The sequence below is a fragment of the Stegostoma tigrinum genome, chromosome 8 (assembly GCF_030684315.1).
Source record: "Stegostoma tigrinum isolate sSteTig4 chromosome 8, sSteTig4.hap1, whole genome shotgun sequence".
NCBI lineage: Eukaryota > Metazoa > Chordata > Chondrichthyes > Orectolobiformes > Stegostomatidae > Stegostoma > Stegostoma tigrinum.
In genome coordinates this window covers 36,753,247-36,780,236 of record NC_081361.1, presented here as the reverse complement: position 1 = coordinate 36,780,236, position 26,990 = coordinate 36,753,247, and the positions used below count along the sequence as shown (strand labels likewise).

The window sequence follows — 26,990 nt, the reverse complement described above, 5'->3', positions numbered from 1 at the left end:
TGTCGATTGTCAGGGAAAAAAATCCATCTGGTTCACTAATATCCTTAAGGGAAGGAAACTGCCATCCTTACCTGATCTGGCCTACATGTGACTCCAGACCCACAGCAATGTGGTTGACTCTGAACTGCCCTCTGGGCAATTAGGGGTGAACAATAAATGCTGCCTAGCCAGCAATGCCGTCACCCCATGAATGAATAAATAAAGTAATTGGTAGGAGTCTGATTTTGAGGTGAATTTAATCTGTGGCAATAGATTTGAGTTAACAAGACTTCATTCTGTAGCACCTAATGTGCAGCCATTTTAGTTCAAAAATTATCCCAAGACATACTAGATCTCTTTTCCCTTCCTTGCCAGTTTGTGAATTGAAATAAATTCTTAGGGTTTGAGAGGCGGCATTGTTTATGTTAAATTTTATTTTCCTGTTTCTCCAAGATATTCCCTCTTTGCCAGCTACCACCTATAGCTAAAAATAAAGATTATGTCATTATATATCACAGAAGGAAGTTATTCATTCCATTGTGCTTGTGCTGGCTTTTTGAAAGAGCTATACCAATCTCATAACCTTGCAAAAGTGAGCATTCTGTTTTGGGCATCCAGCAAAGCTGCTCTAATATCCTTATTGTCCGATCACTCTGTCCCTACGTTCAGGTACAAGATGGCATTAGGAGATCATTTTAAGTTGTTTTAGTACTTGGCAGTGCCAAACTGCCTTTGTACTCTGCTTCAGTTTACTTTTTTGATGATAGAAAGGCTGAACAAGCTCAGGGCTATTTTCTCCAGAAAAATAAGCGAAGCCATCTTTAAAATCATGCAGTTATTTGCCAGGCTAAAATGTGGGGAAAATGTTTCACTGGTGAGAAGCCCGAAGCTGCTGAGTCAAGATTATAAATCTCATCGACAGCACACGAGAGAATGTTTTAAATGGAGAGTTGTGAGAATGTGGAATAAGTGGAGTGATCTACATTCAATAAAAAATAAATTTTGGTGAAAAGTGGATGCACAAAAGAGGAATGAAGTGGTAGGTCAATCTTCCAGAGGTGAGTTGAAGCAGTATGGCAGGAGGGTTGCATAGAACATAAACACTGCCATAGGCCAACTGGGGCCAATGGTCTACTCTAGGCTGTCAAATTTATGTAATTCAATTTAAGAAAAACACCTTTGTCTACAAACATCAAATGTTTGGAAATAATGCAGAAGTCACTTAAGCTGGACTTAATATTTCACAAGCTTGCAAAAGCTGGTGAGTTTTGCATAAATTCTGCACTATTATGTTTTTAAAATATTTTGTGTATTAATAAAAAACTGACTAGAATTTTACATATCATCCCAGAAAAGTGAGTTCTATGTACTCAAGATTAGTAGTATGTACTACTAGTTCAGGAATCTATAGAAATATTCAACTGTGAAATTGTAAATTTGTAATTTTTAAAAGTAAACTGCAGAATATCATTTTTAACATGATCATTTCTCATTTTTTTCATTTTTCGTCACTTCAAGCTAAAAGGGAACTGATCAACATGGTAAATAAAACTGTTAAATATCAAAATAAAGTGACATAACTGATCATCTTAATGCTGTGCACTCTGGGGCAAACCAAGAATTTAAACTTGCTATAACTGTCTCTTTATTATTTTGTCCACACTGGAAATTGTAATAAAATGTGCATCACTGTATTAATATTTCCAAACTACAGCAAAATAAGCTAACTTTTAATAATAAAAGCAGAAAGTGCTGGAAATATTCAGCACATCAAGAAGCATCTATCGAGAGAAAGAAACACCCAAGTGGATAAGGTTGTTAAGAAAGCATACGGTGTTTTGGCTTTCATGAACAGGGGGATCGAGTTTAAGAGCCGCGAGGTTATGCTGCAGCTCTACAAAACCCTGGTGAGACCACACTTGGAATATTGTGTCCAGTTCTGGTCGCCCTATTATAGGAAAGATGTGGAGGCTTTGGAGACGGTTTTGCAAAGGAGGTTTACCAGGATGCTGCCTGGACTGGAGGACTTGTCTCACAAGGAGAGGTTGACTGAGCTCGGACTTTTCTCTCTGGAGAAAAGGAGGAAGAGAGGTGACCTGATCGAGGTGTACAAAGTAATGAGAGGCATGGATAGAGTCGATAGCCAGAGACTTTTCCCCAGGGTAGGATTGACTGCCACGAGGGGTCATAGTTTTAAGGTGTTAGGAGGAAGGTATAGAGAAGACGTCAGAGGGAGGTTCTTGACCCAGCCAGTTGTGAGCGCATGGAATAGTTTGCCAGTGGAAGTCGTGGAAGCAGAGTCATTAGTGACATTTAAGCGACTACTGGACATGCACATGGACAGCAGTGAGTTGAGGGGGATGTAGGTTAGGTTATTTTATTTTTGGATTAGGATTATTCCATGGCACAACATCGTGGGCCGAAGGGCCTGTACTGTGCTGTACTTTTCTATGTTCTATGTTCTAAACAGTTGTTGAGCTGAATTTGAAGACAAAGTAATGATTAGATTGGCAATTCTGCTGTGGCTATTTTTGAGAGCCCCACTGCAGCCAGGCTCTACTCAGCCACTACGACTACTGTGGGTCAGGACCAGGAATCAGAATGGGAGGAAGCCATGGAGGAGGGTTAAGTGGGGTCAACTCACCCATGGTCTATCATGCAGCTCCTTACAAGGGATGGAGAAGGGTGTGCGAGGAGGGCAAAGTGCCCATCCTAGCCATTGATAGGGCCTTCTGCAGTCCCCATATCATCTGGGCAGACCTGAGATGTAACTCTACAATGGCCCTTGACTGGCCACTTCAATGCCTCATTTGGCAAAAGGAGGTGAGATGAAGCAGTATGGCAGGAGGGTTGTGTGGAACGTTAACACTGCCATAGGCCAACTGCGACCAATGGCCTACTCTCGGCTGTCATATTTTATGTAAGTCAATTTAATAAAAACATCTTTGTATACAAACATCAGAAGTTTGGAAATAATGCAGAAGTCACTTAATATTTCACAAGCTTGCAAAAGCTGGTGAGTTTTGCATAAATTCTGCACTATTATGTTTTTAAAATCTTGTAATTAAGAAGTGAAATTAAATCGATAGCAAGAAGCAATACAGGGTTGGAAGGTGTAGTATCTGTGCGGGTAGAGCTGAGCAACCATAAAGGGAAGAAGACCGCGATGGGAGTTATGTATAGGCCTCCTAGCAGTAGTCAGGATGTGGGAAAGAAAGTAAATCAGCAGGTAGAAAAGGCAAATAAGGAAGTCACTGTTACAATAACCATGGAGGATCTTCGGTTTGCAGGTGGACGAGTAAAATCAGGCTGGTGGTGGATCACAAGAAAAGGATTTCATCGAATGTTTATGAGAAACTTATGGTAGAACTCATTCAGGAACAGGCAATTTGGTGATGTGTAACGAAGCAGGCCCGATTAGGGGTCTGAATGTGAAGGAACGTCAATGCTTCAACTCTTCTTTCCAAAGTGTATAACTTCACTCTTTCCCACATTGTACACCATCTGCCACTTCTTTGCTCACTCTCCTAGCCAGTCCAAGTCCTCTGCAACCTCCCTACTTGCTCAACAATATCTGACTCTCTCCTGTCTTCTGGCCTAGGAATGGGAATGCAAACTTCAACCATTCCCAGCCCTGATTTAATTGAAGTTATTCAGGAATTGGTGAGCTGTCCTCCCTGTGCCTTCTTACAAGGTCTGTGTTCCCAGCCACCACTGCAGGGTCCCAGCCCTCTCTAGTTTTGGTGGGGGTGAGAGTGAGATGCTTTAAATCCTGCCCAATGTTTCAGATCAACAGTCTTTCATTCAAACCGGAAAACGTTGGAAATATAATAATTTATACGCAAATGAAATGGAGGTGTTTGGGAAAAAGAACAGGGAAAAGTCTATAATAAGGTGAAAGATAAGAACTGGCCAAATACTTGTTGGTTCAAAGCCAAAGGGAGTGGCAATGGGACAGGTAAAGGACAAATGATGAGCTAATGCCATTTGAAAGCAATACACAAAAAAGATAAAAGCTGTAGAGAGAATGTAAATAAAATGGGAGTAGAGGTTACAAAGGATATGGATTTCAAGCTGTAACCTAAAATAGTAACTCTTTCTATCTCTGTAGATGTGACTTTATCTGTTGAGTGTTTCCAACGTTTTCATTTTTTGTATCAGATTTTTACCTTCCACAGTTTCTTGCTTCATTCTTATTGTTGCAAGTGTTAAATTCTGCTTTAAAATGTCTGATGCTGAATGTTCACCGAAAATAAGTAACTCCAGATAACCTCTGTTATATGCTGTATATTTTGAAAGCCAAAAATGCTTTGCATTCTCCCAGGGTCAATAAAAACTGAGTTCACATGTTGTTTCCAAACAATATATAGTATCAAGAGCAATTGTGGCATATCATAAATGCACCATATTTTCTGAATAAACCGATACATTACTTTGGTTATTCAAGAGCTTCAACCCCACTCAACTGCTGGTTCATTGTCCATTCGTATTACGAGGTAGGAGAGAAGCTGAAAAAGATGCTGCCAGAGTAATAAAGAGATGAAAAAGGAGAGATCGCTTACATCAAACTCACAGCGGTCACCAGCAAAGCTCATGTCACAAATGCAATGGAACTTATTGGGCAAGTTCTGGCAGAAGCCTCCATTAAGACAAGGGTCTGATTCGCATTCATCAATGTCGACTTCGCATCTGCAGGATGTCCAGATTGAGAGTTCAAATAAAACATGTATAAAGAGAAGTAAAATGCTGGAAATACGTGACAGGTCAAAGAAGGAGAAAGTATTAGTGTTTCGGGTAGATGACCTAGCATCAGAAAATGAATTCTTGTTCTTCCCTACTTACTGTCTGACCTGATGAGTGCTTCCAGCATTTTATCTCTACAGTTCCAAATAAACATTTCAAATATTTTGGCTTTCAGCTTGTTCTTTGTTCAGACAGTACCTTAAACCAAAACTAATGCAAAATGTGATCTCTAATCACACTACCTTTGGCAGCCTAAGCATTCGAATATTTTACTTGATTAAGATCCCTATGAATTAGCATTGAATGCATAACAGCAGGCATTCAGAAAAATATTGTTACTTCTTTACAGAATGGTTTGATAAAATGGTGCTTAAAGAACTAGCACTATTTGTATTTGTTGCTATTTTAATAAATCTCTCAAACCATTGTCTTACAGCTATATTGAGGAGTGTTGTGAGTTCGAATCGAAGACATTTTTTAGGCTACAGTAGAGTCAATCTTTGCGCAATATTATCTGAATCTCTTACACTTTATAGCATGCCAATACTGCCTAACACCTAATTGTAGAACAGCATTAGTGTCACCTTGAATGTTCATGTTATTCTACCCATTAAAATTCCTGTAACCTTCTCAAAGGTTGCCTGAGAAACACTGTTAAGATAAGGCCAGATATGAATCATGAAGCTGCTTTTTACGTATCATGAATCTACAGGTTAAGCTATTATCTGATTCACCCGGCCCACCACAATTGATGTTCAGGCTGTAATACAAGTAATGAACACATTTTGTTTCCTCATAACAGTGAGTCATCCGGCTTGAGCTAAACAAAGTAGCCTGTAATCACCTCTTGCATTTTAACCCCGGGTCTGGTAAATGCTTATTCCTGTGGCATTGTTTTGAAACCCTGGCTACCGTTGAGTGTTGCTGGCTCTGCTTTTGACTCCTGGTGTTCACCATCTGAGGGAAGGACTCGAAGACAGATAATTCCTAACAGAATGGGATGTTTATTGATTATTGAGAGGCCAAAAATGTTCCTACTGTTAATGATTCCTTGATAAGCAACTTAACACCGAACCTAGGGTTTCCCAGTTCAGGATCCCAATTGGGGCTTCCAGCTGATATTTCTATCTGGTGAGCTGTAGACCAGGAATGTCTGCTGTGAAGCTCTCACCAAGTTACAACAACTGTGTTCCACATCCAACAGGCCCCTGCTGTGTGCCTTCCCCACCACTGACCACTCTCCACCAACCCTGTTCTCAATGAGAAGTTGAAACAACTTTCAAATCTCAAGCGGGTTGCAGTGGGAAAGTGTTTGGAAATCACCCACTTAGATTCTAGCTTGTTAACAACATTAGTTTCAGCATTTTAAACAAAAACGTACATGAATACAACTTGCTTTTAAAATCTACCTTTTAAATGTAACCGTATTCCACACCCTTCCTATCGACAAATGGTCAAAAGTCCTGAAAAATAACATTGATTTCCCAGAATTGTAACGATTCTACAGTGGAACTGGCAATGATTACAGAACCTGACGTGAATTCTAACCTGAATCCTAACAATGCCGATAAAAACTGCCTTCTCCAAATGCTCAGCATCTAGATATTGAGAAAGTTATTTCCATCACTTTCTTCAGTTAAAAGGTCATGTGGAAACATTCAAAATGTAAGGTAAAGGCAGGAGAACCAAATTGGATCAAACATATTGTTTTACATCTTTAATTTTAAAAATTTAAGAATTAAGCAAACTATGATTTCTTCTGATAAAATGGCCATTGAAAAATCTATTGAATACAGTGAAGTTGTGATTTATGTATCATGTGCCTCTTTATTCCTATTTTAATTTTGAATTGAAAATATTATTATCCCTTCTGAAGTTATTTAGAATAAGTGAACAATTTACCCTCTGCTCACGAACACTCAACATATGACACACAATGCAATAATGAAAAATCTGCTGATAACTTGTGTACTTTGGTGTCTCTCTAGATGACAGTGATCTCCCTTAAATTGTTCTTTTATCTGATTTTATTTGCATGCCTTTGTACCTAATACTGTCAGTAGTTTGAATGGGTATACAGATGAACCATGTCCAAGCTCCTTCCTAGACTGAACTCAATTTTATTGCTTGGAGTTAAATGCAATAAGTGCAGCTTGGAATCTTAATCTCTGAATACTGTTTTTGCCCTTCCCTGATCTGCTGTTTAGAAAGTGATTGAGTTCTAAACATCACTTTTCCGTTAGTACTGACTGGCACGACAATATTTGTGAGCAGTCTGAACTTGTTTTTTACTTACTTGTTTCCTGTGAATCCTGTTGGGCAGATACACCTTGTAGTCTTCCCAATTGTGCAATTTCCCCCATTATAACATGTCCAATTTTTCTTCTCTTCAGTGCAGAATGTAGCAGATAATCTCGGATATCTATGAAAAAAGACATGAATGAATTAGTTCCATTTTTAATTGCTTATAATTATTTCAACTAAATATGTCTGTGCTGTTACATGTGTGTGTTATTGCCATTGTTTTCGTTCATAAAAGGTGAGGAATTTTGGTAATGGTAAACTTAATAGACATATTTTTCTATCTTTGCACCAGTGGGCAAAACTAAGTGCCCAGTTGCAGGTACAATATACACAGTGGACAATATCTCATTAGTGACCATGTAATACTTCCATGTGAGGGGGAGACACATCATTTTTGTATTTGATTCATGCCAGTTGCACAATAGATGGCTGTAATTTTTATGATAACCATATCTATTCAGATTTCACGCATGGCAGTTCATCCATTTCTTTTCCCATTTTTCTGATCCAAGTTCAACAAATCACCAACATGAAGACCACTGCCAGTATAATATGGTCTGTGGGCTTCCCTGTGTGATAGCCCAGCTGACATATACACAAAAACTAGGTTCTTGTTGAGACAGACACCCTGAAGTCGATTAAGCTTGAACCATGTACACAAATACGATATCTCAGACTTACATATAGTCTGGATTCTGACTGCTTAACTACCTAAGAGTAAGATGGGGACCCTTTATACTTGCTCATCAACTGCTGTCTTAAGAATATAGTCTGTCTGAGATCAGTGCAGTAATACATCAATAATAACTTCTTCCCTACTACTGCAACGGTGAATAAATTTGCTCAATTTACGAACTTCCAGTAAATTGTTTCAACTTCAGGCATTGCTGCTGCAATCTCTGAGAAATTACTTTTCGGTTTTGGATTTCTGCCTTCAGTTCACTTTAAAAGTCCTTGAATTCAAAGGACATATGGCAAAGGAATAGAACATTTTCTATGCTTTGCATTTACTTTCAACATTGACTATTCCCCCAGAATATTCCTTATGTGCCACAATGCCACCCAATAGAGACATGAACACTCAACATATGACACACAATGCAATAATGAAAAATCTGCTGAGAATTTATAGACTTTGGTGTCTCTCTAGATGACGGTGATCTCCCATAAATTGTTCTTTTATGCTTAAATAAAAGCATAGCATTATTTTGCATTGAAAATATTCAGTTGATTCTATTTTAAGAATGTTTTTCTGCAAGTTATTTTGCCAACTTTATTAAAAGAGTTGCTCAGTAACATAGTTTCAACAAGAATTACTGAAACGAAGTTCCAAATCAGATGCAATTTAAACTGAAGCACCAGAAATAAACCTTTAAAAATTAATTGAAACAGATCAGAACTTAATTATACATTGCAGGGCAATTTATTACTGGGAGAATCTTTTTGATGATGTCCTTAATAAAGTAAATGGGCAATACATATGAAGAAAGTTTATGGCACTAATGAGGAGGCTATTCAATGAATGGGTGATTCAACCCATTCCATTGGTGCCATATGAAAACAGTGTAATAGAAATAAAAATTAAGTTCCACTTTCCAACTTACGGTCCTACTTCAAAGGTAGTTATCTCAGGATTACTGCCAATGCCACAAGCTCGTCAGAGCAGAAACAGCAGGATATATAGGATGAACATACGGCTGAAAAGGTGATGTGAGAGGGAGCATTTCAGATGAATGGGGCATTTGGACCTGTTCCAGGGGAGGTAGGACCTGTACAAACTGGACTGGTTACACCTGGGCAGGGCCGGTGCTGATGTCCTTCAGGAGTAGCTTGGTAGAGTGGTTGGGGAGGGTTTAAACTAGTGTGGCAGCAGGGTGGGAATCAGAGAGTTAGGTCAGTTGATATAGAAATTGAGGGAGAGGTAGAAATCAAGCAAACATGACTAAGAACAAGAACAGGCAGGGAAGTGCGGCTGAAAAGAGCAGGGGCGGTGGTCTGAAATGCATGCATTTCAATGTGACAAGTATCATAGGCAAGATAGATGAGCTTTGTTCCAAGTACTAACCAAAGCTCTATGGCATTATTGTGGTTACAGAGACTTGGCTGAAAGAGGGACAGGACTGGCAGCTGAATGTTCCAAGTTTTAGATGTCTCAGGTGGGATAGAAAGGGAGGTAAAAGGGGTAGGGGAGTCACATCACTGGTAATGGAGTGTCTCACGGCTGTATTGAGGGATGATACATCAGATGACTTGTGCAGCAAGTCAGTATGGGTAGAGCTCAGGAACGGGAAAGGTGAAATCACAATGCTGAGGGTATTCAACAGGCCTCCCAACAGCCAGCGGGAGATAGAGGAGGGAATATGAAGACAGATTTTGGAAAGTGTAAAAACAGCAGTATATTCCCCTTTATTGACTGGGATTCATTATGTGCTCGGGGCTTGGATGGGGCAGAATTTGTAAGGACTATTAAGGATGGATTCTTCACACAATATATAAACAGTCCAATCAGGGAAGGGGTTATACTGGATAACAAGGTGTGGAGCTGGATGAACACAGCAGGCCAAGCAGCATCTCAGGAGCACAAAAGCTGACGTTTTGGGCCTAGACCCTTCATCAGAGAAGTGGATGGGGAGAGGGAACTGGAATAAATAGGGAGAGAGGGGGAGGCGGACCGAAGATGGAGAGAAGACAAGATAGGTAGAAAGGAGAGTACAGGTGAGGAGGTAAGGAGGGGATAGGTTAGTCCAGGGAAGATGGACAGATCAAGGAGGTGGGATGAGGTGGTAGGTAGGAAATGGAGGTGCGGCTTGAGGTGGGAGGAAGGGATGGGTGAGAGGAAAAACAGGTTAGGGAAGCAGAGACAGGCTGGGCTAGTTTTGGGATGCAGTGGGAGGAGGGGATGAACTGAGCTGGTTTTGTGATGCAGTAGGGGAAGGGGAGATTTTGAAGCTGGTGAAGTCCACATTGATACCATTGGGCTGCAGGGTTCCCAAGCGGAATATGAGGTGCTGTTCCTGCAACCTTCGGGTGGCATCATTGTGGCACTGCAGGAGGCCCATGATGGACATGTCGTCTAAAGAATGGGAGGGGGAGTTGAAATGGTTCGCAACTGGGAGGTGCAGTTGTTTATTGCGAACCGAGCAGAGGCGTTCTGCAAAGCGGTCCACAAGCCTCCTCTTGGTTTCCCCAATGTAGAGGAAGCCACACTGGGTGCAATGGATACAATATACCACATTGGCAGATGTGCAGGTGAACATCTGCTTGATATGGAAGGTCATCTTGGGGCCTGGGATAGGGGTGAGGGAGGTGGTGTGGGGGCAAGTGTAGCACTTCCTGCGGTTGCAGGGGAAGGTGCTGGGTGTGGTGGGGTCGGAGGGGAGTGTGGAGCAGACAAGGGAGTCACGGAGAGAGTGGTCTCTCCGAAAGGCAGACAAGGGTGGGGATGGTAAAATGTCTTGGGTGGTGGGGTCGGATTGTAGATGGCGGAAGTGTTGGAGGATGATACATTGTATCCGGAGGTTGGTGGGGTGGTGTGTGAGTACGAGGGGGATCCTCTGGGGGCGGTTGTGGTGGGGGCGGGGTGTGAGGAATATGCTGCAGGAAATGCGGGAGACACGGTCAAAGGCATTCTCGACCACTGTTGGGGGAAAGTTGCAGTCCTTGAAGAACGTGGACATCTGGGATGTGCAGGAGTGGAATGCCTCATCCTGGGAGCAGATGCGGCGGAGGCGGAGGAAATGGGAATAGGGGATGGAATTTTTGCAGGAGAGTGGGTGGGACGAGGTGTATTCTAGGTAGCTGTGGGAGTCGGTGGGCTTGAAATGGACATCAGTTTCTAGCTGGTTACCTGAGATGGAGACTGAGAGGTGCAGGAAGGTGACCGATGTGTTGGAGATGGCCCAGGTCAACTTGAGTTGGGGTGGAAGGTGTTGGTGAAGTGGATAAACTGTTCGAGCTCCTCTGGGGAGCAAGAGGCAGTGCCGATACATTCATCAATGTAACAGAGGAAGAGGTGGGGTTTGGGGACTGTGTAGGTGCGGAAGAGGGACTGTTCCACGTAACCTACAAAGAGGCAGGCATAGCTTGGGCCCATGCGGGTACCCATGGCCACCCCCTTTGTCTGTAGGAAGTGGGAGGAATCGAAAGAGAAGTGATTGAGGGTGAGGACGAGTTTGGCTAGGCGGATGAGGGTGTCGGTGGAGGGGGATGGGTCGGGCCTATGGGACAGAAAGAAGCTGAGTGCCTTGAGGCCATCTCCATGAGGAATACAGGTGTATAGGGACTGGACGTCCATGGTGAAAATGAGATGTGGGGGGCCAGGGAATTGGAAGTCCTGGAGGAGATAGAGGGCGTGGGTGGTGTCACGGACGTAGGTGGGGAGTTCCTGGACCAAAAGGGAGAAAATGGAGTCCAGATAGGTGGCGATGAGTTCAGTGGGGCAGGAACAGGCTGAGACAATGGGTCGACCAGAGCAGTCAGGTTTGTGGATTTTGGGAAGGAGATAGAAACGGGCCATGCGGGGTTGGGGAACAATGAGGTTGGAGGCTGTGGGTGGGAGGTCCCCTGAGGTGATGAGGTCATGGATGGTGTTGGAGATGATGGTTTGGTGCTCGGGATTGGGGTCATGATCAAGGGGGCGGTAGGAGGAGGTGTCGGAGAGTTGGCATTTGGCCTCGGCGATGTAGAGGTCAGTGCGCCATACTACCACTGCGCCACCCTTGTCTGCAGTTTTGATGGTGAGGTTGGGGTTGGAGCGGAGGGAGCGGAGGGTTATACTGGAGTCAGGGGTTATACTGGACCTGGTTTTGGGAAATAAGCCTGCCTGTTGAGTGAAGTTTCAATGCGGGAGCATTTTGTGAGCAGTGACCATAAAGTTTTAAGATGCTCATGGATAGGGACAACAGCCGTCTTTGGGTGAAGGTGAACTACAACAATATGAGGCAGGAACTAGACAATTTTTATTGGACACAGCTGTTTGAGAGTAAGTCCACATTAGACATGTGGAAGTATTTCAAACAATAGCTGATAAGATTCAGGAGCACCATGTTTCTGTGAGAATGAAGTGTAGGTACGGGAAGTTACATGAATCTTGGATGACCAGGGATGTTATGACTTTGTTAAAAAGAAAAAGGAAGCATATGTAAGGTCTAGGAGGACGCAAACTGGCAAAATCCTTGAAGAGTATGAGAAAAGAAGGAAAGAACTTAAACAAGGAATTAGAAGAGCTAAAAGGGGTCATGAAAAGTCATTAGCAAATAGGATAAAGGAGAATCCTAAGGCTTTTTATACATATATAAAAAGCCAGAGGGTAGCCAAGGAAAGGGTTAGCCCTCTCAAGGAAAAAGGGGAATCTATGAGTGGAGCCAGAAGAGGTAGGTGAGGTCCAGAATGAATACTTTGTGTAGTATTCACCAAAGAGAAGGAAGTGGTGGAGGATGATGCCAGAGAAGGGAGTGTCAAGTTTCTAAGCCAAGTCGCTATTAAAAAAGAAGAGATGGTGTCTGTCTTAAAAAGTATTAAGGTAGAGAAGTTTTCGAGTCCTGATGGGATCTATCACAGAATATTCCGGAAGATAAGAGAACAAATCACTGGAGCATTGACAGACATCTTGTATCCTCTTTGGCCACACGTGAGGTCCCAGAGGACTGGAGAATAGCCAATGTTGTCCCATTGTTTAAGAAGGGTAGCAGGGATAATGCTGGAAATTACAGACCTGAGGGGTTCACATCGATGGTGGGGGAATTATTGGAAAAGATTTTCAGGCTCAAGATCCAAATGCATTTAGAAGCAAGTGGATTTATTAGTAATAGACAGCGTGGCTTTGTGCAGGGAAGATCATGCCTCACTAACTTGAGTTTTTTGATGAGGTGAAGATGATTGATGACTGTAAAGCAGTTTATGTTGTCTACATGGGCTTCAGTAAAGCCTTTGACAAGGTCCCTCATGTACAAAAGGTGACATCACAGGGTATCGGGGTGAGCTGGCAAGATGAGTATGGAACTGGCTTAGTCATACGAGACAGAGGGTCGCAGTGAAAGGATACTTTTTGCAATAGAGGGTTGTGACTCGGAGTGTTCAATAGGGATCAGTGTTGGGACCTCTGCTGTTTGTGGTCTATATAAATGACTTGGAGGAAAACGTAGCTGGTCTAATTAATAAATTTGTGAACAATACAAATATTGGTAAATTTGCAGATAGTGAGGAGGACAGCAGCAGGACATGGATCAGTTGGAGGCATAGGCAGAAAAATGACAGATGGAATTTAATCCAGACAAATGTAATGTGGTGGGGTGCATTTTGGAAGGTCAAGTGCAGGGTGGGAATTATAAAGTGAATGGCACCCCTTAAGAGTATTGACGTGCAGGATCTGAGTGTGCAGCCCACAGATCACTGAAGTTAGCAGCGCAGGTAGATAAGGCAGCCAAAAAGGCTTATGGCAAGTTTGCTTTCTTTGGAAGGGGCATTGAGTAGAAGGATAGACAAGTTATGCTGCAACTTTATAGAACTTCAGTTAAGCTACACTTGGAATATTGTGTACAGTTCTGGTCACCACACTACCAGAAGAATGTGGATACTTTGGAGAGGGTACAGAAAAGGTTTACCAGGATGTTGCCTGGAGGGGGGGACTTTAGCTATGAAGAAAGGTTGGATAGACTGGGTTTATTTCCATTGGAACACAGGACGTTGCGGGGCATCCTAATATTATAAGGTAGTAAACAGCATGGATAGAGAGGAGATTATGAAGATTTTTCCCCAGATTCAGTTAGGAGGGGACACAGGTTCAAGGTGCAAGGGAGGAAATTTAAAAGAGAAGTGAGAGGCATGTTGTCCACACAAACGGTGGTGAGTGCCTGGAACGCGCTGCCAGACAAGATGGTGGAAACAGGCACAGTAGCAGCATTCAAGAAGCACCTGGACTAATACATGAATAGGAAGGGAACAGAGGGATTCTGTACCTGAAGACAGTTTTAGCATGGACGGGCAAAATGTGTTAGTGCAGGCTTGGAGGGCTGAAGGGCCTGTTCCCGTGCTGCATTGTTCTTTGTCAAACAGCCCTGTTGGTTACAGCACTTATCTACATACCTAGTGCTCATCACATTTCTGCTTTTACCAATCTTGCAGCCACTGAGTTTCCCTCACCATCCTCTGGGTGAAAATGTGTCCCCTCAACTCTCTCTAATCCTTCTATTAATTTTTTAAATCTATTCCTCCTTGTTGTTAACCTCTTTGTTAATAGAAGTAGGCACTTTCTGTCCATTCTATCTGAAATGACTCCATGAACGTCAGTATCCCATCACCAAATCATCCTTTATTTACATGTGCATAGTACATGACACTGACCCAGCTAGATCACAGCCAGCGCTCAAAGTGAACAGCATCTCTGACACTGCTGTTTACATCTGTCAGCCAGGACTCCCTGATTGGGGATGTTAACCTGATCCAGTCAGGGACTTCAAATTCTATGACGTCTACCCAGCTGACCTCCTTCCAAACACTACATTATCCTGCTTCATTTTTGATACACCTCAAACAAATATTCATTTAGTTGCCTCTTAATCCAAGGAAAACTAACATATTTAAACTGTGCTCAGAGGCACAGGCAGAGGCAATCTCCCATTTCTTGCAACATCTTTGTGAACCTTTGGGGTACCCTCTCTAGTATAAGCAAATCAATCCTGCAATTGAAACAGAAGAATTAGGAGCAGGCCATTCACTGCTGCCCCTGCCCTACTCTGAACCTGCTCCATCAAGATCGCAAAATCTTATTTCATAAGTTCCACATTGCAATCTGCATTATTTGATTATCTTGCTAAACCAGAATCTACTTACTTCCACCATAAAAGACCCTGTCCATTAAATGACTTTGTCTCCGCCACCTCCTAAGGCAGAGGATTCCAAAGTTGTCCAATCCACAGAGGCAAAAAAATTCCTCTTCACCTCTGATCTAAAAGGGTGACTCCCACATTTAATTCTCGGTAAGGGTTCACATACAAGAGAAAATGTTGTGTTCATACGCAGCTTGTCAAGACCATTCAGGATGTTAAACACTTCAATCAAGTCATCCCTTACTCTTCCAAACTCCAATGGGAAAAGAAGATCTCAACCTGTCTGACCTATGGCAACCTACTCATTCCAGGTATCATCCAGTAAAGTTCTTCTGAACTGTTCCCAATGTATTCACATCCTTCCTTAAGTGAGGAAACCAAAACTCCACTCATTATTCCAAATATTGCCTTGCCAATTCCTTGTATAACTGAAGCACAACATCCTTAATTTTATGTTCCATTCCTCTCATAATAAGTGATAGCATCCCATTCATCTTTTTAATTTTTTATTGTGCCTACACACTAACCTGCTGACTCATACATTAGAAAGCTTGGATCACTCTGCATCTTCAGAATTCATTCTCTGTTTAATTAATACTCTCTTTTTATTCTTCTTGCCAAAGTGAACAACTTAACATTTTTTCACATTATACTCCATCTGCCAGATATTGCCCCCTCATTCAAACTATTTACATAAATATCTGTAACCTCTTGACATCTTCCTTGCAACATACTTTTTTTTAGCTATCTTCATACCATCTGAAAATTTATCAACCATGGCTTCACTCCCCTTGGCTAAATCATTTATATAAACTATAAAATTCTGAGACCCCATCATAGACTGCTAATGAACTCCACTCATCAGATCTTTTCAATCAGAAAAAGGCGTATTTTTTGCACAGTCTTGTTATTTGCCAGAGATCCAAGTTTGTGCAATAACCTTTTAAGTGGCACCTTGTCAAATGTCTTCTGGAAATTGAGAGTACAGAATGTTTACAGTCTTTCCTTGATCCATAGCACATACAAACAAATTCAAAGCTTGCTGAATGACAAAGAAGATAGAAATTAAGTTTAAGAAGGCAAGTTGCGCTATGACAGGTGTCAGATGATAAGTAGAATTGACAACCAAGCTGATTACAGCATATTCAGAAGTGGAGTTGAGAAAGAAAATAAGATAAACGTAATAAAAGAGATGCGAAAAAGACTCGCAACTAACACAAAAGTAAGTTCTAAAGTCATCGATAAGCATATCCGCGACAAAAGGGTGGTAAAAGCAGTAGAGGTGATTAGGGATCAAATGAAAGTTTGACACATGGAGGTAAGAGGTATGGCTGAGGTGTTAACTGAAGGTTGGCATCAGTCTTCATTCGGCAGATGCTGCCCAGTTCATAGTAATAAAAGCTGAAACTCCGTCATTGAAGGAGTTTGCAATTGATAAGGAAGAGATACTCGATAACCGATCCATGCTTAGAGGTGATAAAATACTGTGACAGATGAGATGCATTCAACGATATTGAAGGGAGTGAGATGATTTCAGAGGTAAGAGCAATGATTTTTCAATCTTTCTGGAATTCAGAAGGCACGTCAGAGGACTGGAGAATTGAAGATAATGCCTTTGTTCAAAGAAAAAGGTTGTAAAAGATAAGCCAGGCAATTACAGATCACTCAGATTAACTTTGAGGAACAATTATTCCAGGTAGTGTTTCAGAAAAGTGTGTGTTAATTCAGAAGAATCCGTATGGATTTGTTAAGGAAAAGTGTATTTAACTATGCTCCTGGTGTTTTTTGAAGAAGTATCAGGGATGGTTGAGGAGGACATGGCTATTGATGTGGTATACTTGGATTTCCAAAGTGTATTCAATACAGTCCCACAATAGCTTTTGAGCTAACTGATATAGATCATCGAGTACAAGGGAGAGTAGCAACATAGATACAAAATTAGCTGAGTACAGAGAGTAGAAAAACAACTGAAGAAGAGTCACTAGACCCGAAACGTTAACTCTGCTTTCTCTCCACAGATCCACAAAACCTGCTGAGTTTGTGCAGCAACTTCTGTTTTTGCTCTGATTTCCAGCTTCACTTGTTTTTTTTTTGTTTAGGTAACAAAGATTAATAGATAATGGGTTTCTTTGGGTTGGGAAAGAGTGGAGTTCCCATGGATCAGTATTGGGGCCCTTGTTTCTTTACATATATGTTACATACACAAATGATCTGAATTTTAGTATGCTGGGAACAATTTCAACAATTGCAGATAATGTAAAATGTGGGGATATTATAAAGTGTGAGGGGTACAGTGTCAAACATTAAAAGAATACTGACACAGTTAGTCTGGCCAGATAATTGACAGATGAAGTTCACTGTGGACAAATGTGAGTTGATATATTTTAGTACAAATAACATGGAGACAAGCTGTAAGATGAAGGGCGTTTTTCTAAAGGGTGTGTGGAGCAGAGAGACATACTGTACATATGTAAAAGTTATTAAAGATGGAAGGGGATAAATAGAGAGATCCGTTAATAAAGCATCCAATATTCAGAACTTCATAATTAAGGGTGTAGTGTACAAGATCAAGAAAATCATGCTGAATTTGTCTAGGACATTCAATGTTGTGTACAGTTCTAGATCCAAAATGATGGCACCAGTATGGTGGGGAGTGTTAGGTTTTGTGAGCCCATATACTCCTTTTCTCTCTCTCTCTACCCTCTCCCACCCTCCCAACCAACCCAAGTTTTCCATCTTTTTCTTTCTCTTTCTTTTCTTTCATCTTCTGACGTGTGGGGGAGCCGAGTGGTGTCAGAGGGTCATCAGCAGCAGCAGTGGTGGGGTCGAGGACACCTGGCTCTGGTAGGCCCTGAGCCTGCACTCAGGAACCCGATGGGTGTTCAGCCGCGGTGAAGCTTCATGCTCATAGTGGGGCTGCAGTAGGCCCAGAGCGGGGGCTCGATGGGTGGAGATGAGGTCCCATTGTGGTCTGGAAGCGAGACCCAGTGCAGACTGGAGGCAAGGCCTGGTGCACTCTGACTAAAGGACTGTAGTGCTGAATTTTTTTTATTTCTTTATTTTTCTAATTTGTTCACAAGTGCTTGTACCTACATACCTTTGTACCTACGTAATTTTGTACCTACAGTAAGTGGTAAATTTGTAAACTTTTTACCGCATTCACGCGAGTATATGTAACAGTAAACCTAATTCTAATTCCACTTCTATTTTAGGAAGGATATGAATGCATTAGAGAGAGATTGAAGAATTTGTTTACATGAATGGTTCTGGATATGAAACACATTAATTACGAAGATGTACTAGAGGAGCTGTGATTGCTTTCTATGGATGGCAAAGGTTGAGGGAAGATTTCATGGAAGTTTTCAAGATCATGAGGTGTCTGGCTGGAGTAGATAGGAAAATCTTTCTGCTCATAAAAGATGAAGAACAATAGGGCAGAGCTTTAAAGAAGCAAATGCAAAGTGAGAAAAAACTGTAGATATTGGACGATTATGTAACAAGAAACAACATATAATATTATTGGGAAAAGGCATGAGCTTGGTATCAAATCAAATTGCTCAAAGAGCTGGTGCAGGCACAGTGGGCTGAATGGCCTCTATCTGCGTGATAACAATTCTGTGATAAGTTACTACAAATTGGTCACAATGCAGAATGAAGATTCATGGATGTTGGGGTAAGAGTATGGATGGAAGATTGTTTAAAAGGACCAGAAGCAGAGATTATAAGTAAATGGGAACTTTCACGCTGGCAGGCGGCAACAATTGTTGCCAAAAGGATCGGTTCTGGGGTCTCAGCCATTTGCATTCTGCACTAATGATGTAGGTAAAGGGGCTGAGAATAATATGTCCAGGGTTGCTGATGATACCAAATCAGATGAGAATGTAAACTGTGAGGCAGGTACAAAGAGGATGAAACAGGTTTGCTAAGTGAACTACAATGTGGGAAAGTGTGAAGTTTAGCAATACGAATAATCCTTTATTCATTCACAGGATGAGGGAGTCACTGGCTAGGCCAGCATTTATTGCCCATCCCGAATTGCCCAGAGGGCAGTTCACAGTCAACTACATTGCTGTGGTCAGGAGTCACATATAGGCCAGACCAGGTAAAGATGGCAGCTTCCTTCCCTGCAGGGCATTAGTGAACCAGACGTGTTTTTCCGACAATCAACAATGGATTCACGGTCATCATTAGATTCTTAATTCCAGATATTTATTGAATTGAAATTGCACCATCTGCCATGGTGGGATTTAAACCCAGGTCCCTAAAACACTATCTGGGTCTCTGGTAACAGTAGGTTATCTTTTAAAAGGCTTACAAATTTGGATGTTCAAAGATATTTGGGCATACAAATAGAAGGAGCACAATAAGTTTGCATCCTCATGCAGCAGGCAATTAGGAAAGCAAAGGGCAAATTGGTTTTATTGTCAGGGATTAAGTGATTTGCTACAGTTGTATATAATTTTATGAGACCATACTTAAAATTGTTTTGGTCTTACTATTCATTGGTCAGAAGCAACTTCTCTGCATGGGTTTCGGCAGGGGTTCCCCAGATTAGATTTTGGGATAAGGGAGTTGACTTAAACTGAGTGGCTGAGGTTTATGCTACCTGGAATTTAGAAGAGGAATAATCCCATTGATGCGTGCAAGATGCTGAAGGAGATACACAGTAGTTTCCTCTGACTGGAGAATCTGAAACCTGAGGTCAATCAATTAGGATTGAGATAAGGGGAAACTTCTTCACTTGAAAGTTTATAATCTTTGAAATTTTCTGCCCAGAGGATTGTAAACCTTCCATCATTGAGTATATTCAAGGCTGGAATTGGTAGGTTTCTGATTTCACAGGGATTAGAAGCGCAAATGGACAAGTGGGGCTCAGTTAATAAAAACACGTGTGATCACATTGCCTGGTTAAGCAGGCCCCTGTTCGTATTTGTTATGTTCTTACCACGCTCCACTAGTTGATAAATACTGATATTATGTAGACTGTCCTGGGTACTTCTCTAGTCTAACCCTTACGGATGCTCCCATCAACAAGACACTAAAATGACTCTTCTTACAGGGCCTGCTAGACTATAATAATGCCCAAAACTGTTGCTACGCTATGATTCTTTTTTCCAATGGTCCTTTTCCCAGTCCTGCTCTTATCCCTCACTCTTTGATTTGTTGGCTTTGTACGAGAAGGCTGGTGGCTGATTCAAAAATTAATTGCCAGAGAATCTGACACATCTTACTTTCTGACTTTGTTTACTGGCAGAAATGGGTCAACTTATTTGCCAACTGCCTTGCTCTTTGCACATGATTGGTTATCTGGGTAAAACTAGCAACAAAGAACAACCAGAAATGAGAAGCTTGTATATGAAAGTAATGAAAGGTAAAATGTACAAGGATGTACTGATGAGATAATGGGAACTGCAGATGCTGGAGAATCCAAGATAATAAAATGTGAGGCTGGATGAACACAGCAGGCCAAGCAGCATCTCAGGAGCACAAAAGCTGACGTTTCGGGCCTAGACCCTTCATCAGAGAGGGGGATGGGGGGAGGGAACTGGAATAAATAGGGAGAGAGGGGGAGGCGGACCGAAGATGGAGAGTAAAGAAGATAGGTGGAGAGGGTGTAGGTGGGGAGGTAGGGAGGGGATAGGTCAGTCCAGGGAAGACGGACAGGTCAAGGAGGTGGGATGAGGTTAGTAGGTAGCTGGGGGTGCGGCTTGGGGTGGGAGGAAGGGATGGGTGAGAGGAAGAACCGGTTAGGGAGGCAGAGACAGGTTGGACTGGTTTTGGGATGCAGTGGGTGGGGGGGAAGAGCTGGGCTGGTTGTGTGGTGCAGTGGGGGGAGGGGATGAACTGGGCTGGTTTAGGGATGCAGTAGGGGAAGGGGAGATTTTGAAACTGGTGAAGTCCACATTGATACCATATGGCTGCAGGGTTCCCAGGCGGAATATGAGTTGCTGTTCCTGCAACCTTCGGGTGGCATCATTGTGGCAGTGCAGGAGGCCCATGATGGACATGTCATCAAGAGAATGGGAGGGGGAGTGGAAATGGTTTGCGAATGGGAGGTGCAGTTGTTTGTTGCGAACTGAGCGGAGGTGTTCTGCAAAGCGGTCCCCAAGCCTCCGCTTGGTTTCCCCAATGTAGAGGAAGCCGCACCGGGTACAGTGGATGCAGTATACCACATTGGCAGATGTGCAGGTGAACCTCTGCTTAATGTGGAATGTCATCTTGGGGCCTGGGATGGGGGTGAGGGAGGAGGTGTGGGGACAAGTGTAGCATTTCCTGCGGTTGCAGGGGAAGGTGCCGGGTGTGGTGGGGTTGGAGGGCAGTGTGGAGCGAACAAGGGAGTCATGGAGAGAGTGGTCTCTCCGGAAAGCAGACAGGGGAGGGGATGGAAAAATGTCTTGGGTGGTGGGGTCGGATTGTAAATGGCGGAAGTGTCGGAGGATAATGCGTTGTATCCGGAGGTTGGTAGGGTGGTGTGTGAGAACGAGGGGGGTCCTCTTGGGGCGGTTGTGGCGGGGGCGGGGTGTGAGGGATGTGTCGCGGGAAATGCGGGAGACGCGGTCAAGGGCGTTCTCGATCACCGTGGGGGGAAAGTTGCGGTCCTTAAAGAACGACATCCACTTCACCAACACCTTCCACCCCAACCTTCAGTTCACCTGGGCCATCTCCAGCACATTCCTCACCTTCCTGGACCTCTCAGTCTCCATCTCAGGCAACCAGCTTGTAACTGATGTCCATTTCAAGCCCACCGACTCCCACAGCTACCTAGAATACACCTCCTCCCACCCACCCTCCTGCAAAAATTCCATCCCCTATTCCCAATTCCTCCGCCTCCGCCGCATCTGCTCCCACGATAAGACATTCCACTCCCGCACATCCCAGATGTCCAAGTTCTTTAAGGACCGCAACTTTCCCCCCACGGTGATCGAGAACGCCCTTGACCGCGTCTCCCGCATTTCCCGCGACACATCCCTCACACCCCGCCCCCGCCACAACCGCCCCAAGAGGATCCCCCTCGTTCTCACACACCACCCTACCAACCTCCGGATACAACGCATTATCCTCCGACACTTCCGCCATTTACAATCCGACCCCACCTCCCAAGACATTTTTCCATCCCCTCCCCTGTCTGCTTTCCGGAGAGACCACTCTCTCCGTGACTCCCTTGTTCGCTCCACACTGCCCTCCAACCCCACCACACCCGGCACCTTCCCCTGCAACCGCAGGAAATGCTACACTTGTCCCCACACCTCCTCCCTCACCCCCATCCCAGGCCCCAAGATGACATTCCACATTAAGCAGAGGTTCACCTGCACATCTGCCAATGTGGTATACTGCATCCACTGTACCCGGTGCGGCTTCCTCTACATTGGGGAAACCAAGCGGAGGCTTGGGGACCGCTTTGCAGAACACCTCCGCTCAGTTCGCAACAAACAACTGCACCTCCCAGTCGCAAACCATTTCCACTCCCCCTCCCATTCTCTTGATGACATGTCCATCATGGGCCTCCTGCACTGCCACAATGATGCCACCCGAAGGTTGCAGGAACAGCAACTCATATTCCGCCTGGGAACCCTGCAGCCATATGGTATCAATGTGGACTTCACCAGTTTCAAAATCTCCCCTTCCCCTACTGCATCCCTAAACCAGCCCAGTTCATCCCCTCCCCCCACTGCACCACACAACCAGCCCAGCTCTTCCCCCCCACCCACTGCATCCCAAAACCAGTCCAACCTGTCTCTGCCTCCCTAACCGGTTCTTCCTCTCACCCATCCCTTCCTCCCACCCCAAGCCGCACCCCCAGCTACCTACTAACCTCATCCCACCTCCTTGACCTGTCCGTCTTCCCTGGACTGACCTATCCCCTCCCTACCTCCCCACCTACACCCTCTCCACCTATCTTCTTTACTCTCCATCTTCGGTCCGCCTCCCCCTCTCTCCCTATTTATTCCAGTTCCCTCCCCCCATCCCCCTCTCTGATGAAGGGTCTAGGCCCGAAACGTCAGCTTTTGTGCTCCTGAGATGCTGCTTGGCCTGCTGTGTTCATCCAGCCTCACATTTTATTATCAAGGATGTACTGATGGTCAGTTGAAAGTAACTATCAGTATTAAGTTGGAGTGCATAGAACTCCAGTAAGAGTATTGATCTCTTGCCTTTCATATGCCCTCCTGAAAAAGGTTACAGGGCTCAACAAACTAGATGGGTAGATAAAGCTCAGCAGGTTTCATCTCCAAGCTTGACAGTCTCCAGCTGATAATATGTTGCAGGCTTTGCAGATAAATGGAACACCCATCAAAAATAGGCAGGAATATTTTGAGTTAACTGATCACAGTCTTTTTCTGCCCATCAAATCCTGATGATACTTTTATCAGAGCTTAAGTGATGAAACCTCTGTGTCTTTCCCACCCAGGCTGAAGCAGATCAGCTGCTGGACAAAAGGAAAGGGAGTCATCTGGGGAAGTCAGAAATTTGTGTTGTTGAGCCAAGTGGAACAAAAGCATTCCTTCAGACCCCAGAAAGAAAGCCTTTTTCCTTTCCCCATTCCCCCTGTCTACCTCCGTTGAGCCTCTTCTCAAATCTTCCATTCTGCCACTTAGCAACTCAAGACAAAGGCTACCTGATCTTCCTTTGCTGGCTGACACACCATGCCCTCTTCACCCATGCTTGGGGCAGGAATATAACTGGTAGCCTTACATGCGAAGTTAAAATCACTGTGGCTTCCTATTGTCTATGATAGCATGGCAAAAACTCACTGGAATGATTTTCTGGAAACCTGTACTAAAATCCATTATATGCTACAGTCATATTGTTGAAAAGGGTGGACTTTTTTCTATAATTATTGTTGTGCTCTCCAAATGGCTTCACAGTTTTTCTACTTATGAGGAAGAGCAAAACTAAAGACTATCTGTATCCAATGGTCACTAAGAAATCAAGCAGGAAACTGAAGAGAAACCTCTTTATCTACAGAGCAGTGAAAATGTGGAACTTGCTAACAAAGGAAATGGTTTATGCCATGACTCCTGGATGCTTTTAGATAAATTTAGATCAGGATATGTTGGAGGAGGGTCAGTTGGAGCATAAATATTAAATGGCTGTGTGGGGCTGCCCATCAGTGAAGAGAACAGTTAATTTTGGCAGCAGTTTCCACAGTAACAATTGTAGCCTTCATACTCATGGCAACCAGATCAGATAATGAAGTGCCTCATAGAAATCATAGTGGGATAGAGAAAACTAGTTATTTAATAAAGTGTGGAAGAGAAAGTCATCCCACCATAACCAAAGGCTTTTTAAGTAACTGCCATTGCTTATTATATTTGTAGGTATACTGAATTTATAAGTGCAACTAACCAACAGACAAAAATTAAGGAATTTTACTGAATTCCTTTAGACAAGTGGCTGTAAATGGAAGAGAGAAGCTGCCAATGAGACGGATGGGGTTGAATGACAATTATTGTAAACACCAATGATCAAATGACATATAGCGAGGTGTATAAACAGAAAATGTCATGAAAGGACACCAGAAAACAGACAGCATTGTAAGTGGGCAACTGAGAAATGTTACTCAGTCATTATGACTTCATGAAAAATAAATAATTGCAGCTTTGCAAGGTAACAAGCAGCACCCACTCAGTATGATACAGCTGGAAAATGGCTGGGATGGGGCGTAAGAGTTTGAGGGGAGGTGGCAAGCAATGTCAATGTTATGTACAATCATTGTAACACACAATGTATAATATCCTGTGTTTTATTCGGTGGGGGGGGAAGGTGGGTGTGTGTGGGTGTCTTGGAGTCTGTCTCCACTGGCCTCTTCCAGGCTATGTGGTGAGTAGCTCTGAATAAAGATCAATTTGTGCTACTGAGCGTGGAACTGACATTCCTCTTTAAATTCCTCTCCAACAGGCTGATTGGGCCTAATGTCCTGTTACTGGGCAACATATCCAATGTAATATCGAAAGGCAAGTGGTATTGGTGGATTGCTCTTCAAGAGAGTCTGCAACAGAATCGTGAGGTAGAGTTTCTCACTGTGTTTTACAAGCCTACGATTCTCGGATGTATATCATTCATTTAACAGGAAATAAATTAGATTTCGATGAAGTAAATGAAATAGTCTTTGAACTGTTTTTCACCATCCAATTAAATTTCAGTAGGACGCCACTGCATTTTTATAAATTAATCTCAGAGATTCATTATTAGCCTTGGACTACAATAGTAGTTACAAAGAGGAAGGGACATGGGTTTCATGTGGTGGTCCAACTATTGTCAGATTGTCTGCATTAGAATCAGTCTTGGACAAATAATAATGAAATATCAGAAACAAAACAAACAGAGTTCTAATCCCTTCCAAAGAATTATGAATAATTCTGGAAGTGTTTGATAAGAATGGTATTCCAGAAACATTATGCTATTAAAGTCCTAGTCATATTAATACTTGTTTATTTTGTTCAAATGGGAGTCTTCTGAAATAGGTCAGAAATATTTCCTATGAGTATCAAGGATCATTCGTTTGAATTTTTGTTTCTTAACTAGTCAAATGTGTCACATTTTCATAGCAGCAACTAAGATTATTTAGTGATCTCTGAGCTCATGAATTGTCAGTAATCTGTCAGCTAACTGCTAACTAAGAAACTGGAGCCCAAATAGTAAAGAGCAGATTTTTAAAATATATCTTCAGCCTAAATGATCATTTTGTAAAACAGGAACCGGGTAGCTTTAATCAAAAGATAGAACTAGTGCCAAGAACGTGATGAACTTGGTTTATATGATTCCCGACTACTTTTGCATTCAACTGACAGCAGATATCAGCACAAAGATCTTTCAGTACTTGTCCCATCAGACAACCCATTGTTTATATGGCCCAGTTCCAAGGCCAACTTGTTTAGTCAGGATGGGGGATTTGCAGTAACATGTACAACTCACATCACTTAAATGTCTTGACAACATAGGGTGGAGCAGAAAGAAATGGGATGGAGGTTTATGGGGTGAGAAGAGGCGTGTATGAGGGTGCCTGCCCTTTCTAAACATTTACATCAACTCAGGGTTGGGTTCAAAAACTTGTAAAGCCAGTTTGACACTCATCCAAGACTCTACTGCTCATATCCTATTTGTACCAAAAAATGGGAATGGCAAAATCTTGGTAAGAAGAACAGGTCACTAACTGGAGGCTGCAAGTCTAGGTGGCAGAGACAAACAAAACAATCTCAGAATACAAATAAGCTAATCATTAAAAAGATGCAATGTCATGAAGGAGGCAAACTAAACTATCTGCTTTATTTCTAGAATGGTAACATTGAGAAGTAAGGAGGTTGTGCTAATCACGCAATGAACCTTGGTTTGACCAGATTTAGAGTACTGACTACTGTTCTGGTTGCCATATTCTTAAAGAAAGACAAAGAGACAGAAGGTACAGAAGGATAATATTGGAAATGTATGGGTAAACAGAACAGGAAAGGATGTTTAGAATGGGTCTCTTTTCTCAAGGAAAGAGAATGAGAATATAACTAACAGAGGTCTTATGGATTATCAAATGTTTTCTAAGAGTGAATCCAGAACTGATCCTCGTGAGGAAGAGGCCTCAAAACGCCACAGTCATCCTAAAATCAACTGGAAATTTAAAACGAACTTCTTTACCCAAAGATTGCAGGAATTGCAGATGCTGGAGATTCTGAGATAACAAGGTGTAGAGCTGGATGAACACAGCAGGCCACGCAGCATCAGAGGAACAGGAGGGCTGACGTTTCGGGCCTAGATCCTTCTTGTCTTCTTTACCCAATGAGTGGTTAGAATGTGTAACTCACTAACTTAAGAAATATTGAAGCAAATAACACTAAGACATAGGAACAGAATTCAGCCCATTGGCCTGCTCCACCATTTGATCATGGTTGATCTGTTTCTCAATCCCATTCTCCTGTCTTCCTCCTGTAAGCCTTGGTCCCTTTACCAATCAAGAACTTATCTGCCTCTGTCTTAAATACACTCAATGATTTGGCATCTGCAGCCCTGTGTAGCAATGAGCTCCACAGAATCACCACCTGCTGGCTGAAGAAATTTCTCTCAAGTCATTTCTAAAATGTTGTCCCTTCACTCTGAGGCTGTTCCCTTGGGTCCTTGTCTCTCCTACTAGTGGAAGCATCTTTTCCATGC

The 26,990-nt window shown here is 42.8% G+C and overlaps 1 protein-coding gene across 4 annotated transcripts in view; it reads right to left on the bottom strand.

Moving 5' to 3' along the window:
- The window catches only part of crb1 (crumbs cell polarity complex component 1), a 114,710-nt gene that overhangs the window by 22,357 nt on the left and 65,363 nt on the right, over positions 1-26,990 (bottom strand). For all 4 annotated transcript variants that reach the window (XR_009446054.1, XM_059647789.1, XM_059647790.1 and 1 more), the window contains exons 10-11: positions 7,019-7,144; positions 4,542-4,668 (exon numbers count right to left, since the gene is read on the bottom strand). Coding sequence is in view for 3 of the 4 variants with exons in the window: in XM_059647789.1 (XP_059503772.1) it covers positions 4,542-4,668; positions 7,019-7,144 (253 nt within the window). In the remaining variant the exon portion in view is untranslated. The remainder of the gene's footprint in view (positions 1-4,541; positions 4,669-7,018; positions 7,145-26,990) is intronic.